Here is a 15,133-nt window from a genome sequence, read left to right as displayed (position 1 = left end):
GGACAGTTCGGCGCCCCACCTTCCCTGGGGATGCGTAGATGCTTCGATACCAATTCTGCCACTTTACGCCTATGTGGCCACGCTCCCTGACTTGGTGGTTAATTTGCTCCAGAAATCAGGGTCTTTGGGCACAAACAGGAGCTGGGCCAGGCCACCAGGCAGAGAGACTTTGGGGTGAGAAGGTGGACAGTTCCCACCTCAGGGGTTTCGCTGCTTCCCCTCCCTCCAGCTCAAGATGGAATCCAGAGACACAGGGCATCCAGATTACTTGTTAGCGGCTTTATTTGCATTTTACAGCATGAATTTTCTTACATTCGGAATTAATTTGGCATTAAAGTGCTGGATTCTTAATCAGATACCATTTGTTAAGAAGCATTCATGGCAAATATCAGAAAATGGCAGTCACTGGTAAAAACATCTCATACAGGACAAAGTATGTAAACCCCAGTTAAGCGGGTCAGTCACTAATAAGCGAGAAGCAGTCTAACCCCCTCTTACCAGGAGCACCCAAAACTGGTCAGAATTACCAGCTGGGGTGGGGAGAACTGTTGTGCTAAAAGGGCACCAGCCCCACCCCACCACCAAAAAAAAAAATCATTTTCCTGGGAAAGACTTCTCTCTACCATCCTGATGTATGTCTGATAAGACGATTTGGGAATATTACCCATTCTTGGAAGCCAAAATGGAAGTCTTGTCCCACCCTATCCCACCCCCTACTCCATCCCACCCTCCTAACCCTTGCAAACAAAAGCCTACCCCCCCAAAAAAGGTATTCAAATGGACGTCAGATTTCTATGACCCCAACACTGAAAAGATTCTGTAAAAATGAAAGTAATAAACACAAGGCTTGCTTAGTAAACAGATGCTCTCAGCATTTAATGAGCAAACTGAAGTCTTGGGAAAGCAAATACTGCTTACTTTGTAAATAGGCTGGACTGGGGGGAAAAATCATCTACTTTTGTTGTTATTACCACAGCCCCAGACTCAAGCCCAGCCTTGGGTCAGGCCAAGTGCCCACCAGCCCTCCGTTGGCCTTGCTGATTTTGACCTTGAGTCAATCTTTGGAAGTTTATATACAAACACACAGAAGCCTACCTATGGTAAATATACATTTATATATATACACGTGAACACATACAAAGGGCTTCTCCTCTTACTTTTTGGAAACAGTCAACTCCACCTCTGGCAACTGGACACCCACCTTCCCCCCACTGTCATTACTGGATGACGAAGACAGCCTGGACTTCTTGGAGGCCAGAGACACCCCACTTCCCTGGAGCTTCCCCATTTCTTCATCACTCCCAGTGACTTCATAGTGACCTTTACTCTTTGACCCCAGGCCACCAAAGGTGCCGAACTTCAGCTTGCCATGTTTCCCTTTGCCCTTTCCCCCCTCGATGGACACTTCGCCACTTCCAAACTCTAGTGTGCCCGTCGGGGTGACTGGGGCAGAATGCTCCCTCTCGTCACTGAACGAGCTGGACCTGTGACGAGGCTTTTTGCTCTTAAAGAACGAGAATTTGCCTTTGGGGGAGGATGCCTCTGCCTCGACCTCCCCATCTAAGGAGCCCAAGCTGGCCTTAGAGCTTTTGAGGTCGCCTTTGGAGCCTGAGATAGACACCTCTGGGGAACTTGTGGCGCTCCCCTTGCCTTTGGGTTTGGAAAAGGTAAATTTGGGCATCTTGATTTTGGACTTTTTGAGTTTGACGTCTGCTTCCTCCCATTCCCCTTCCCCAGCTCCAGCTTGGATGCTGCCTTCCACTTTAGGGAAGTTCACGTCCACCCCCACTTCTCTGCCCACCAGCTCCCGTCCTGAGTAGGTGAACTTGGGGATCTTCATCTTGGGAAATGTTACTTTTCCAGAGCCACTTTCCAAGTGAACTTGGGGGCCAGACACAGCCACCCCAGGACCCTGAAGCCCCACCTGGCCTCCCTTAATGCCTCCTTCTACCTTTGGTCCTGAAACATGGATCCCACCTGTCAGCTTTGGTACATGGAGGTCAAGGGCAGAAGAGACCTGTGGGTCTTTCCATTCCCCACCCACACCCTTTATATTCACCTGTCCACCCCCCATGCTGAGGTCTGGAGCTTTGACCCCTCCAGAAATATCCACACCGCCTTGGATTTTCGGTCCCTTCAAACCGATCCCCCCCAAGTCTGATGCTGAGATCTCAGGTGATGAGAGATTGAATGCAGGTCCCTGGATGCTCACATCAGGAGCTGCCCCATGAAGACCAATGCCTGAACCTGAAAACTTCCCGCTTGGGAGTTTGACATTCACATCTGGCAGCTCCGCTTCACATCTGGGCAACTTGACATCAGGCATCTGGAGATTGCCTTCCAAGCCTTTGACACTGATGCCCCCGACTCCCACTCCAACAGCAGGACCTTTGATGTCACCACTGCCACCAAAGCCCCCTTTTATTTTTGGTCCTTGCAAATTAAAGTCCACATCAGATGAGATTTGGGGGCCAGAAATTTGGGGCCCTTTCAAGTCCGCACCTCTAAGGTGAACATCCATCCCAGGCCCCTTCAGCTCTGGCCCTGTGACATTAACGTCCAAGTTAGACCCCTGAGAGGAGATGCCAAAATGGGGCAGCTTCATTTGGGGGAGTTTAATAGCCCCTCCAGGTGCCTCCAAACTGACATCAGGGGCATCCACTGACACTTTGGGACACTTGATGTCACCAGCTATATCCAAGTCTCCCTTCAGCTTTGGTCCCTTCAGATTCACATCGGGCACACCGACGTTCAATTTTGGAGTGCCTAAATTGATGTCGACACCAGGCACTTTCACTCCTCCCTCTGTAGAAAATCTGCCACCACCTTCCATCTTCAATTTCCCACCAGCTCCTTTGAGGTCAAGGCCTGGGGTATCCACACTAACCTTGGGACCCACGACACCTCCGGAAACATTCAGATCTCCCTTCAGCTTTGGTCCTTTCAAATTCAAGTCAAGATCTGGCCCAGAGAGGTTCACAGAAGGCAGGTCCCCTTGGGGTCCTCTTAGGGTCACATCAGGCCCTTCAAACTTGAGGTTAGGGGCACTTACACCTCCTTCAAGAGAGGGGAGCTGGCCATGAAAATCAGCTCCCCCACCCTCCACCTTCAGACCAGGTACTCCAATCTTGGGCAAGGAAAACTTAGGAAACTGGATTTTTGCATCTGGACCCTTCAGATCAACATCTGGTCCTTCCAATTCCACTTTGGGGACATCACCCTTTATCTTTGGTCCTTTCAAGTTGACATTCACATCAGGGATAGACACTTGAGGAGATGAGATGCCAAAGGAGGGAGCTTTAATTTTGGCATCAGGAACTTCAATGTTGATATCAGAGGCATCCAGGTTGGCTTGGACACTGGGCAGTTTCAGATCTCCCTCTATCTTCGGCCCTGAGAAATCCAGGCTCCCACCTGGCCCCTTGAACTTTGGTGTCTTCAGATGAATGTCAGGCCCTTCCACGTTGGCACTAGGCAGGCTCCCACTGAGGCCGGCTTTGATTCCCGGAGAGATTTCCAACCCAGGTGTGTGGATCTCCCCTTCCATTTTGGGGCTGGGAAGTGGTGCCTCTGCTTTGAATTTGGGAGATTTGATATCAAATTCTACATCAGGAAAGTACATTTTCCCAAACATCGGTTTCTTAGTTTTGGGAGATTTCACATCGACCTTAAGAGAAGCATCTGGAGCTGCCACATTGACGTCCAAGTCTGGGGTTTTGAGACTGGCATCGATTTCACCCTCAGGGGCATTCAGATCAAATCCTTGTTTTTTAGCCTTGATTTTCGGGCCACTCATATGGATCTTAGGCATTTTAAACTTCATTTTCTTGCCCTTCCCACTGACATCTGGAGACTCAACATTCAGCCCTGTTTCTGGAACGGTGACATCTAATGAAGGAGACTTGATGTCAGCCTTTGGCCCTTTAGCCCCAAAGCCAAATTTAGGTTTCTTAAATTTTGGAATTTTAACATCTGGACCCTCGATGTTCAGATCCGGGCTCTCAATATCCAAACTTGGTGCTTCTAAGTCCACCTTGGGCCCTTTCAGGTCTAGTTCTCCACCTTCTATCTTGGGACCAGATATGCCAAACTTGGGGGACTTGAGATGTAAGTCCACATCAGGAGCAGACACTTTCGGGCCAGATATATCAAGTGATGGCATTTTCAAGTTCGGGCCACTTAATTTGGCATCAGGGCCATGGAGATCCAAATTGGGACCCTGAAAGTCAATGTCAGGACCCTTCAGATTACCTTCAACCTTAGGGACAGACACATCAAAATCTCCCTTTAATTTGGGCCCTTTCAAATTCAAGTCAACATCAGGCATGGAGATCTTGGGAGCCTTGATGTTCATCTCAGGCATCTTGAACTTGGGGCCTTTGATCTTCCCCTCTGGGCCCTCAATATTCAGATCTGGAGCCTCAATGTCCACCTTGGGGCCAGATATGTCAATGTCTGCCTTGGGCAGGTTCACATCCACCTCTGGGCCCTCTCCTTTGAACCCTGGCATGCTGAACTTGGGCATCTTCACCTTGGGCATCTTCAGGTTCCAGTCTGGCCCATGTACGTCCACATCTGGGGCACTGACATCCACTTTGGGGCCCTTGATGTCAAGCTCGGGGCCTTTCAGATCCCCCTCCACCTTGGGCACAGACACATCCACATCTCCCTTCACTTTGGGGCCTTTCAGGTTCAAGTCAAAGTCTGGCATGGAGATCTTGGGAGCCTTGATGTTCATCTCAGGCATCTTGAACTTGGGGCCTTTGATCTTCCCCTCTGGCCCTTCAATATTCACATCTGGAGCCTCAATGTCCACCTTGGGACCAGATATGTCAATGTCTGCCTTGGGCAGGTTCACATCCACCTCTGGGCCTTCTCCTTTGAACCCTGGCATGCTGAACTTGGGCATCTTCACCTTGGGCATCTTCAGGTTCCAGTCTGGCCCATGGACGTCCACATCTGGGGCACTGACATCCACTTTGGGGCCCTTGATGTCAAGCTCGGGGCCTTTCAGATCCCCTTCTACCTTGGGAAGGGAGACATCGACATCCCCCTTCACCTTGGGGCCTTTCAGGTTCAGATCCACATCTGGCATTGAGATTTTGGGTGCCTTGAGATGCAGGTCGGGCATTTTGAACTTGGGGCCCTTCAGCTTTCCTTCTGGGCCATGAATGTCAATGTCAGGTGTATCTATATCCAATTTGGGCCCTTTGATATCCACTTGGGGACCTTTGAAGTCTCCCTCCACCTTGGGAAGAGACACATCAATATCTCCCTTTATCTTGGGGCCTTTCAGGTTCAAGTCAATTTCACTCATGGAAATCTGGGGGGTCTTAAAATGCACATCAGGCATGTGGAATTTAGGGCCTTTCAGTTTTCCCTCAGGACCCTCAATGTCCAGCTCAGGACCTTTGATGTCCATCTGGGGCCCTTTGAAGTCTCCCTCCACCTTGGGAAGGGAGACATCGACATCCCCCTTCACCTTGGGGCCTTTCAGGTTCAAGTCAAAATCAGGCATGGAGATCTTGGGAGCCTTGATGTTCATCTCAGGCATCTTGAACTTGGGGCCTTTGATCTTCCCTTCTGGACCCTCAATATTAATGTCAGGAGTATCAATATCTACTTTGGGGCCTGAAATGTCAACATCTGCTTTGGGAAGACTGACATCCACCTCTGGGCCTTCTCCTTTGAACCCTGGCATGCTGAACTTGGGCATCTTCACCTTGGGCATCTTCAGGTTCCAGTCTGGCCCATGGACGTCCACATCTGGGGCACTGACATCCACTTTGGGGCCCTTGATGTCAAGTTCAGGGCCTTTCAGATCCCCCTCTACCTTGGGAAGGGAAACATCGACATCCCCCTTCACCTTGGGGCCTTTCAGGTTCAAGTCAAAGTCTGGCATGGAGATCTTGGGAGTCTTGAAGTGCATGTCTGGCATCTTGAACTTGGGGCCCTTCAGTTTGGCATCTGGGCCCTCAAGGTCCACATCGGGAACATCAATGTCCACTTTGGGGCCCTTGATGTCAAGCTCAGGGCCTTTCAGATCCCCCTCCACCTTGGGCACAGACACATCCACATCCCCCTTCACCTTGGGGCCTTTCAGATGCAAGTCAAAGTCTGGCATGGAGATCTTGGGGGCCTTGATGTTCATCTCAGGCATCTTGAATTTGGGGCCTTTGATCTTTCCTTCTGGCCCTTCAATATTCACATCTGGAGCCTCAATGTCCACCTTGGGGCCTGAAATGTCAATGTCTGCCTTGGGCAGGTTCACATCCACCTCTGGGCCCTCTCCTTTGAACCCTGGCATGCTGAACTTGGGCATCTTCACCTTGGGCATCTTCAGGTTCCAGTCTGGCCCATGGACGTCCACATCTGGGGCACTGACATCCACTTTGGGGCCCTTGATATCAAGCTCAGGGCCTTTCAGATCCCCCTCTACCTTGGGAAGGGAGACATCGACATCCCCCTTCACCTTGGGGCCTTTCAGGTTCAAGTCAAAGTCTGGCATGGAGATCTTGGGAGTCTTGAAGTGCATGTCTGGCATCTTGAACTTGGGGCCCTTCAGTTTGGCATCTGGGCCCTCAAGGTCCACATCGGGAACATCAATGTCCACTTTGGGGCCCTTGATGTCAAGCTCGGGGCCTTTCAGATCCCCCTCCACCTTGGGCACAGACACATCCACATCCCCCTTCACCTTGGGGCCTTTCAGATGCAAGTCAAAGTCTGGCATGGAGATCTTGGGGGCCTTGATGTTCATCTCAGGCATCTTGAATTTGGGGCCTTTGATCTTTCCCTCTGGCCCTTCAATATTCACATCTGGAGCCTCAATGTCCACCTTGGGGCCTGAAATGTCAATGTCTGCCTTGGGCAGGTTCACATCCACCTCTGGGCCCTCTCCTTTGAACCCTGGCATGCTGAACTTGGGCATCTTCACCTTGGGCATCTTCAGGTTCCAGTCTGGCCCATGGACGTCCACATCTGGGGCACTGACATCCACTTTGGGGCCCTTGATGTCAAGTTCAGGGCCTTTCAGATCCCCCTCTACCTTGGGAAGGGAGACATCGACATCCCCCTTCACCTTGGGGCCTTTCAGGTTCAAGTCAAAGTCTGGCATGGAGATCTTGGGAGCCTTGATGTTCATCTCAGGCATCTTGAACTTGGGGCCTTTGATCTTTCCCTCTGGGCCCTCAATATTCACATCTGGAGCCTCAATGTCCACCTTGGGGCCTGAAATGTCAATGTCTGCCTTGGGCAGGTTCACATCCACCTCTGGGCCTTCTCCTTTGAACCCTGGCATGCTGAACTTGGGCATCTTCACCTTGGGCATCTTCAGGTTCCAGTCTGGCCCATGGACGTCCACATCTGGGGCACTGACATCCATTTTGGGGCCCTTGATGTCAAGCTCGGGGCCTTTCAGATCCCCCTCTACCTTGGGAAGGGAGACATCGACATCCCCCTTCACCTTGGGGCCTTTCAGGTTCAAGTCAAAGTCTGGCATGGAGATCTTGGGAGCCTTGATGTTCATCTCAGGCATCTTGAACTTGGGGCCTTTGATCTTCCCCTCTGGCCCTTCAATATTCACATCAGGGGCCTCAATGTCCACCTTGGGACCAGATATGTCAATGTCTGCCTTGGGCAGGTTCACATCCACCTCTGGGCCTTCTCCCTTGAACCCTGGCATGCTGAACTTGGGCATCTTCATCTTGGGCATCTTCACATTAAAGTCTGGGCCGTGGACGTCCACATCAGGTGCTTCAAGATGAACTTCTGGTCCCTTAAGATCTGCTTGAGGACCTTTCAAATCACCTTCCAAGGTTGGGACTGCAACATCTAGATCTCCCTTCACTTTGGGACTTTTTAGGTTTAACTCAACATCTGGCATAGAGACCTTGGGTGAAGAAATGCTCAGAAAGGGCATTTTGAACTTTGGGCCTTTTGCTTTGCCCTGCACCTCCACATCAGGGGCGTTTATATCCACTTTGGGACCCGAAATGTCCACCTCTGGGGTTTGGACTTTGGGGCCTGAGAAGTGAAACTTGGGAAGCTTAAAGCGGGATTTCTTAGATTTCCCCTCAATGTTAATTTTAGGAGCTGCAATGTCAACCTCTGGGCCCTTTATGTCCACTTTGGGACCTTTGATGTCACCTTCTAATTTGGGTGCAGAGACATCAACATCTCCCTTGATTTTGGGGCCTTTCAAATTCAGGTCGATCTCTGGCATGGAAATCTTGGGCATGTTGACATGCATGTCAGGCATCTTGAGTTTGGGGCCTTTTCCATGGATGTCAATATCTGGGGCATCAATGTCCAGCTTGGGGCCTTTAATGTCAAGAGATGGCCCCTTCAAATCACCCTCTACCTTGGGAAGGTTGACATCCATATCACCTTTTATTTTAGGACCTTTAAGATTGAGGTCCAAGTCTGGCATTGAGATCTTGGGAGCCTTGATATTCATCTCCGGCATTTTAAATTTGGGGCCTTTCACTTTTGCATCTGGACCTTCAATGTTAATGTCGGGCGTCTCGATGTCCACCTTGGGTCCAGAAATGTCAATGTCGGCCTTAGGTAAGCTCACATCAACATCTGGTCCCTCTCCCTTGAACCCTGGCATGTTGAACTTGGGCATCTTCATCTTGGGCATTTTCAGATTCCAATCTGGGCCATGGACGTCCACATCTGGGGCATTTATATCTACTTTGGGGCCCTTGATGTTCACATCTGGAACCTCCACCTCACCTTCTATCTTGGGCACAGACACATCCACATCCCCTTTGACTTTGGGGCCTTTCAGGTTCAAGTCAAAATCAGGCATGGAGATCTTGGGAGCCTTGATGTTCATCTCAGGCATCTTGAACTTGGGGCCTTTGATCTTCCCTTCTGGGCCCTCAATATTAATGTCAGGAGTATCAATATCTACTTTGGGGCCTGAAATGTCAACATCTGCTTTGGGAAGACTGACATCCACCTCTGGGCCCTCCCCTTTGAACCCTGGCATGCTGAACTTGGGCATCTTCACCTTGGGCATCTTCAGGTTCCAATCTGGCCCATGGACGTCCACATCTGGGGCACTGACATCCACTTTGGGGCCCTTGATGTCAAGCTCAGGGCCTTTCAGATCCCCCTCTACCTTGGGAAGGGAGACATCGACATCCCCCTTCACCTTGGGGCCTTTCAGGTTCAAGTCAAAGTCTGGCATGGAGATCTTGGGAGTCTTGAAGTGCATGTCTGGCATCTTGAACTTGGGGCCCTTCAGTTTGGCATCTGGGCCCTCAAGGTCCACATCAGGAACATCAATGTCCACTTTGGGGCCCTTGATGTCAAGTTCGGGGCCTTTCAGATCCCCCTCTACCTTGGGCACAGACACATCCACATCCCCCTTCACCTTGGGGCCTTTCAGATGCAAGTCAAAGTCTGGCATGGAGATCTTGGGGGCCTTGATGTTCATCTCAGGCATCTTGAACTTGGGGCCTTTGATCTTCCCCTCTGGGCCCTCAATATTCATATCTGGAGCCTCAATGTCCACCTTGGGACCAGATATGTCAATGTCTGCCTTGGGCAAGTTCACATCCACCTCTGGGCCTTCTCCTTTGAACCCTGGCATGCTGAACTTGGGCATCTTCACCTTGGGCATCTTCAGGTTCCAATCTGGCCCATGGACGTCCACATCTGGGGCACTGACATCCACTTTGGGGCCCTTAATGTCAAGCTCAGGACCTTTGATGTCCCCTTCCAATTTAGGGACTGAAACATCTACATCTCCTTTTACTTTGGGTCCCTTCAGATTAAGATCAATTTCTGGCATTGATATCTTTGGGGTTTTAAAATGTATATCAGGCATCTTAAACTTGGGACTTTTCCACTTCCCTTCAGGCCCTTCAATATTCACGTCTGGAGCCTCAATGTCTACTTTGGGGCCTGAAATCTCAACATCTGCCTTTGGGAGACTCACATCCACCTCTGGGCCTTCCCCTTTGAACCCTGGCATGCTGAACTTGGGCATCTTCACCTTGGGCATCTTCAAGTTCCAATCTGGCCCATGGACGTCCACATCTGGGGCATTGATGTCTACTTTGGGGCCTTTGATGTCAAGCTCAGGGCCTTTCAGATCCCCTTCCAGCTTTGGCCCAGAGATATCCACATCTCCTTTTAGTTTGGGGCCTTTCAGATTAAGGTCCACATCAGGCATAGAAATCTTCGGAGCTTTAATGTGCATGTCCGGCATTTTGAACTTGGGACCTTTGATCTTTCCCTCAGGGGCCTCAACGCTCACCTGTGGAACATCAACGTCCACCTTGGGCCCTGAAATGTCAACATCTGCTTTGGGCAGACTCACATCCACATCTGGGCCCTCCCCTTTGAAGCCAGGCATGCTAAATTTTGGCATCTTTAATTTAGGCATCTTTAATTTTCCTTCTGGCCCATGGATATCAACATCGGGTGCTTCTACATCCAATTTAGGGCCTTTGATATCTAACTCTGGTCCTTTCAAATTTCCTTCTACCTTTGGCAGAGATACATCAACATCTCCCTTCAATTTAGGTGCTTTCAAGTGTAAATCAATGTCAGGCATGGAGACCTTTGGAGCCTTGAAGTGCATGTCAGGCATCTTGAACTTGGGGCCCTTCAGTTTCCCTTCCGGCCCTTCAATGTCCACATCTGGAACATTAATGTCCACCTTGGGCCCAGAAATGTCAACATCTGCTTTGGGCAGACTCACATCCACATCTGGGCCCTCCCCTTTGAACCCTGGCATGCTGAACTTGGGCATCTTCATCTTGGGCATCTTCAAGTTCCACTCTGGCCCATGGACGTCCACATCTGGGGCACTGAAATCCACCTTGGGCCCCTTAATTTCCACATCAGGAACCTTGACCTCACCTTCTATCTTGGGCACAGACACATCCACATCCCCTTTCAATTTGGGGCCTTTCAGATGCAAGTCAAAATCAGGCATGGAGATCTTGGGGGCCTTGATGTTCATCTCAGGCATCTTGAACTTGGGGCCTTTGATCTTTCCCTCGGGGCCCTCAATATTCACATCTGGAGCCTCAATGTCCACCTTGGGGCCTGAAATGTCAATGTCTGCCTTGGGCAGACTCACATCCACATCTGGGCCCTCCCCTTTGAACCCTGGCATGCTGAACTTGGGCATCTTCATCTTGGGCATCTTCAAGTTCCACTCTGGCCCATGGACGTCCACATCTGGGGCATTAATGTCCAACTTGGGCCCCTTAATGTCCACATCAGGAACCTTCACATCACCTTCTATCTTGGGCACAGACACATCCACATCCACGTCTCCCTTCACTTTGGGGCCTTTCAAATGCAAGTCCACATCTGGCATGGAGATTTTGGGGGCCTTAAAGTGCATGTCGGGCATCTTGAACTTGGGGCCCTTCAGTTTGGCATCTGGGCATTCCAGATCTACATCAGGCACCTCGACATCCACACTGGGACCCTTGATATCTCCCTCCAATTTGGGCACAGACACATCTACATCTCCCTTCAGTTTGGGGCCCTTCAGGTTGAAATCCACATCTGGCATGGAGATCTTGGGGGCCTTGAAGTGCATGTCGGGCATCTTGAACTTGGGGCCCTTCACTTTGGCATCTGGGCACTCCAAGTCCACATCTGGAATGTCAATGTCCACTTTGGGCCCAGAGATGTCAACATCTGCCTTGGGCAGGCTCACGTCCACATCTGGGCCCTCCCCTTTGAACCCTGGCATGCTGAACTTGGGCATCTTCATCTTGGGCATCTTCAAGTTCCACTCGGGCCCATGGACGTCCACATCTGGGGCATTAATGTCCACTTTAGGGCCCTTAATGTCCACATCAGGAACCTTCACATCACCTTCTATCTTAGGCACAGACACATCCACATCCCCTTTCACTTTGGGGCCTTTCAAATGCAGGTCCACATCTGGCATGGAGATCTTGGGGGCCTTGAAGTGCATATCGGGCATCTTGAATTTGGGGCCCTTCACTTTGGCATCTGGGCATTCCAGGTCTACATCAGGCACCTCAACATCCACACTGGGACCCTTGATATCTCCCTCCAATTTGGGCACAGACACATCTACATCTCCCTTCAGTTTGGGGCCCTTCAAGTTGAAATCCACATCTGGCATGGAGATCTTGGGGGCCTTGAAGTGCATGTCGGGCATCTTGAACTTGGGGCCCTTCACTTTGGCATCTGGGCATTCCAGATCTACATCAGGCACCTCGACATCCATACTGGGACCCTTGATATTAACGTGAGGACCTTTCAAATCTCCTTCCAGGTGTGGAGCAGACACGTCCACGTCCCCTTTCACTTTGGGGCCTCTCAAATGCAGGTCCACATCAGGCATGGAGATTTTGGGAGCTTTGATATTCAGCTTTGGCATCTTGAACTTGGGCCCCTTCAGTTTCCCTTCTGGCCCTTCAATGTCCACATCTGGAACATCAATGTCCACTTTGGGCCCAGAAATGTCAACATCTGCTTTGGGCAGGCTCACGTCCACATCTGGGCCCTCCCCTTTGAACCCTGGCATGCTGAACTTGGGCATTTTAACTTTGGGCATTTTGAGGTTCCAGTCTGGCCCATGGACGTCCACATCTGGGGCGCTGATGTCCACCTTGGGCCCTTTAATGTCCACATCTGGAACCTTCATGTCACCTTCTACCTTGGGCACAGACACATCCACATCCACATCTCCCTTCAGTTTGGGGCCCTTCAAGTTGAAATCCACATCTGGCATGGAGATTTTGGGGGCCTTGAAGTGCATGTCGGGCATCTTGAACTTGGGGCCCTTCAGTTTGGCATCTGGGCATTCCAGATCTACATCAGGCACCTCAACATCCACACTGGGACCCTTGATATCTCCCTCCAATTTGGGCACAGACACATCTACATCTCCCTTCAGTTTGGGGCCCTTCAAGTTGAAATCCACATCTGGCATGGAGATCTTGGGGGCCTTGAAGTGCATGTCGGGCATCTTGAACTTGGGGCCCTTCACTTTGGCATCTGGGCATTCCAGATCTACATCAGGCACCTCAACATCCACACTGGGACCCTTGATATTAACGTGAGGACCTTTCAAATCTCCTTCCAGGTGTGGAGCAGACACGTCCACGTCCCCTTTCACTTTGGGGCCTCTCAAATGCAGGTCCACATCAGGCATGGAGATTTTGGGGGCCTTGAAGTGCATGTCGGGCATCTTGAACTTGGGGCCCTTCACTTTGGCATCTGGGCACTCCAAGTCCACATCTGGAATGTCAATGTCCACTTTGGGCCCAGAGATGTCAACATCTGCCTTGGGCAGGCTCACGTCCACATCTGGGCCCTCCCCTTTGAACCCTGGCATGCTGAACTTGGGCATCTTCATCTTGGGCATCTTCAAGTTCCACTCGGGCCCATGGACGTCCACATCTGGGGCATTAATGTCCACTTTAGGGCCCTTAATGTCCACATCAGGAACCTTCACATCACCTTCTATCTTGGGCACAGACACATCTACATCTCCCTTCAGTTTGGGGCCCTTCAGGTTGAAATCCACATCTGGCATGGAGATCTTGGGGGCCTTGAAGTGCATGTCGGGCATCTTGAACTTGGGGCCTTTGATCTTCCCCTCTGGTCCTTCGAGATCAACATCCCCAATGTCCACATCTACTTTGGGGGCTTTTAAGTCAACTTTAGGACCTGTCAAGTCTCCTTCTACTTTGGGAAGAGAAACATCCAGGTCACCCTTTAATTTAGGTGATTTCAAATTGAGTCCAACATCAGGCATAGTGATTTTGTGTGTTTGGATGTTCATGCTGGGCATCTTGAACTTGGGGCCTTTGATCTTTCCCTCTGGCCCTTCTATATTCACATCTGGAGCCTCAATGTCCACCTTGGGGCCTGAAATGTTGATGTCTGCTTTGGGCAGGCTCACGTCCACATCTGGGCCCTCCCCCTTGAACCCTGGCATGCTGAACTTGGGCATCTTCATCTTGGGCATTTTCAGATGCCAGTCTGGTCCATGGACGTCCACATCTGGGGCACCGATGTCTACCTTGGGACCTTTCAGTTCCACATCTGGCACTTCCATCTCGCCTTCTATCTTTGGAGCTGTGACATCATAGTCTCCCTTCACCTTGGGACCTTTCAAATGCAAGCCAACATCTGGCATAGAGATCTTCTGAGGTTTTAGGTTCATTTCGGGCAGCTTGAATTTGGGGCTTTTAAATTTTGCATCTGGACCTTCGATGTTCACGCTTGGAGCATTTATATCCACCTTAGGCCCGGAAATGTCAATATCTGCCTTGGGAAGATTCACATCCACATCTGGGGCACTGACATCCCCTTTGAACCCTGGCATGCTGAACTTGGGCATCTTCATCTTGGGCATCTTCAAGTTCCACTCGGGCCCATGGACGTCCACATCTGGGGCACTGACATCCACTTTGGGGCCCTTGAGGTCTACATCTGGAACCTTCATGTCACTTTCCATCTTGGGCACAGACACATCCACATCCATGTCTCCCTTCACTTTGGGGCCTCTCAAATGCAGGTCCACATCTGGCATGGAGATTTTGGGGGCCTTGAAGTGCATGTCGGGCATCTTGAACTTGGGGCCCTTTAGTTTCCCTTCTGGCCCTTCAATGTCCACATCTGGAACATTAATGTCCACCTTGGGCCCAGAAATGTCAACATCTGCCTTGGGCAGGCTCACGTCCACATCTGGGCCCTCCCCTTTGAACCCTGGCATGCTGAACTTGGGCATCTTCATCTTGGGCATCTTCAAGTTCCACTCTGGCCCATGGACGTCCACATCTGGGGCATTAATGTCCAACTTGGGCCCCTTAATGTCCACATCAGGAACCTTCACATCACCTTCTATCTTGGGCACAGACACATCCACATCCACGTCTCCCTTCACTTTGGGGCCTTTCAAATGCAAGTCCACATCTGGCATGGAGATTTTGGGGGCCTTGAAGTGCATGTCGGGCATCTTGAACTTGGGGCCCTTCAGTTTGGCATCTGGGCATTCCAGGTCTACATCAGGCACCTCGACATCCACACTGGGACCCTTGATATCTCCCTCCAATTTGGGCACAGACACATCTACATCTCCCTTCAGTTTGGGGCCCTTCAGGTTGAAATCCAC

The 15,133-nt window shown here is 50.7% G+C and overlaps 1 protein-coding gene across 4 annotated transcripts in view; it reads right to left on the bottom strand.

Annotated features, from left to right (window-relative positions):
• Positions 1 to 264: 264 nt before the first annotated feature.
• AHNAK (AHNAK nucleoprotein) overlaps positions 265 to 15,133 on the bottom strand; it is a 38,259-nt gene continuing 23,390 nt past the window's right edge. For 3 of the 4 annotated variants that reach the window (XM_043970082.1, XM_043970083.1, XM_043970081.1), the window contains one exon: positions 265 to 13,599. In XM_043970082.1, coding sequence (XP_043826017.1) covers positions 1,154 to 13,599 — 12,446 coding nt within the window. In that variant the 3' untranslated portion in view covers positions 265 to 1,153. Of the gene's footprint in view, positions 14,957 to 15,133 lie in introns of all 4 variants that reach the window. The other variant, XM_043970084.1, reaches the window with a different exon arrangement.

Source organism: Dromiciops gliroides, chromosome 6, assembly GCF_019393635.1.
Source record: "Dromiciops gliroides isolate mDroGli1 chromosome 6, mDroGli1.pri, whole genome shotgun sequence".
In the NCBI taxonomy this organism is placed as follows: domain Eukaryota; kingdom Metazoa; phylum Chordata; class Mammalia; order Microbiotheria; family Microbiotheriidae; genus Dromiciops; species Dromiciops gliroides.
Note: the sequence above shows the minus strand (reverse complement) of the source record. Positions and strands in the feature narration are given on the sequence as shown.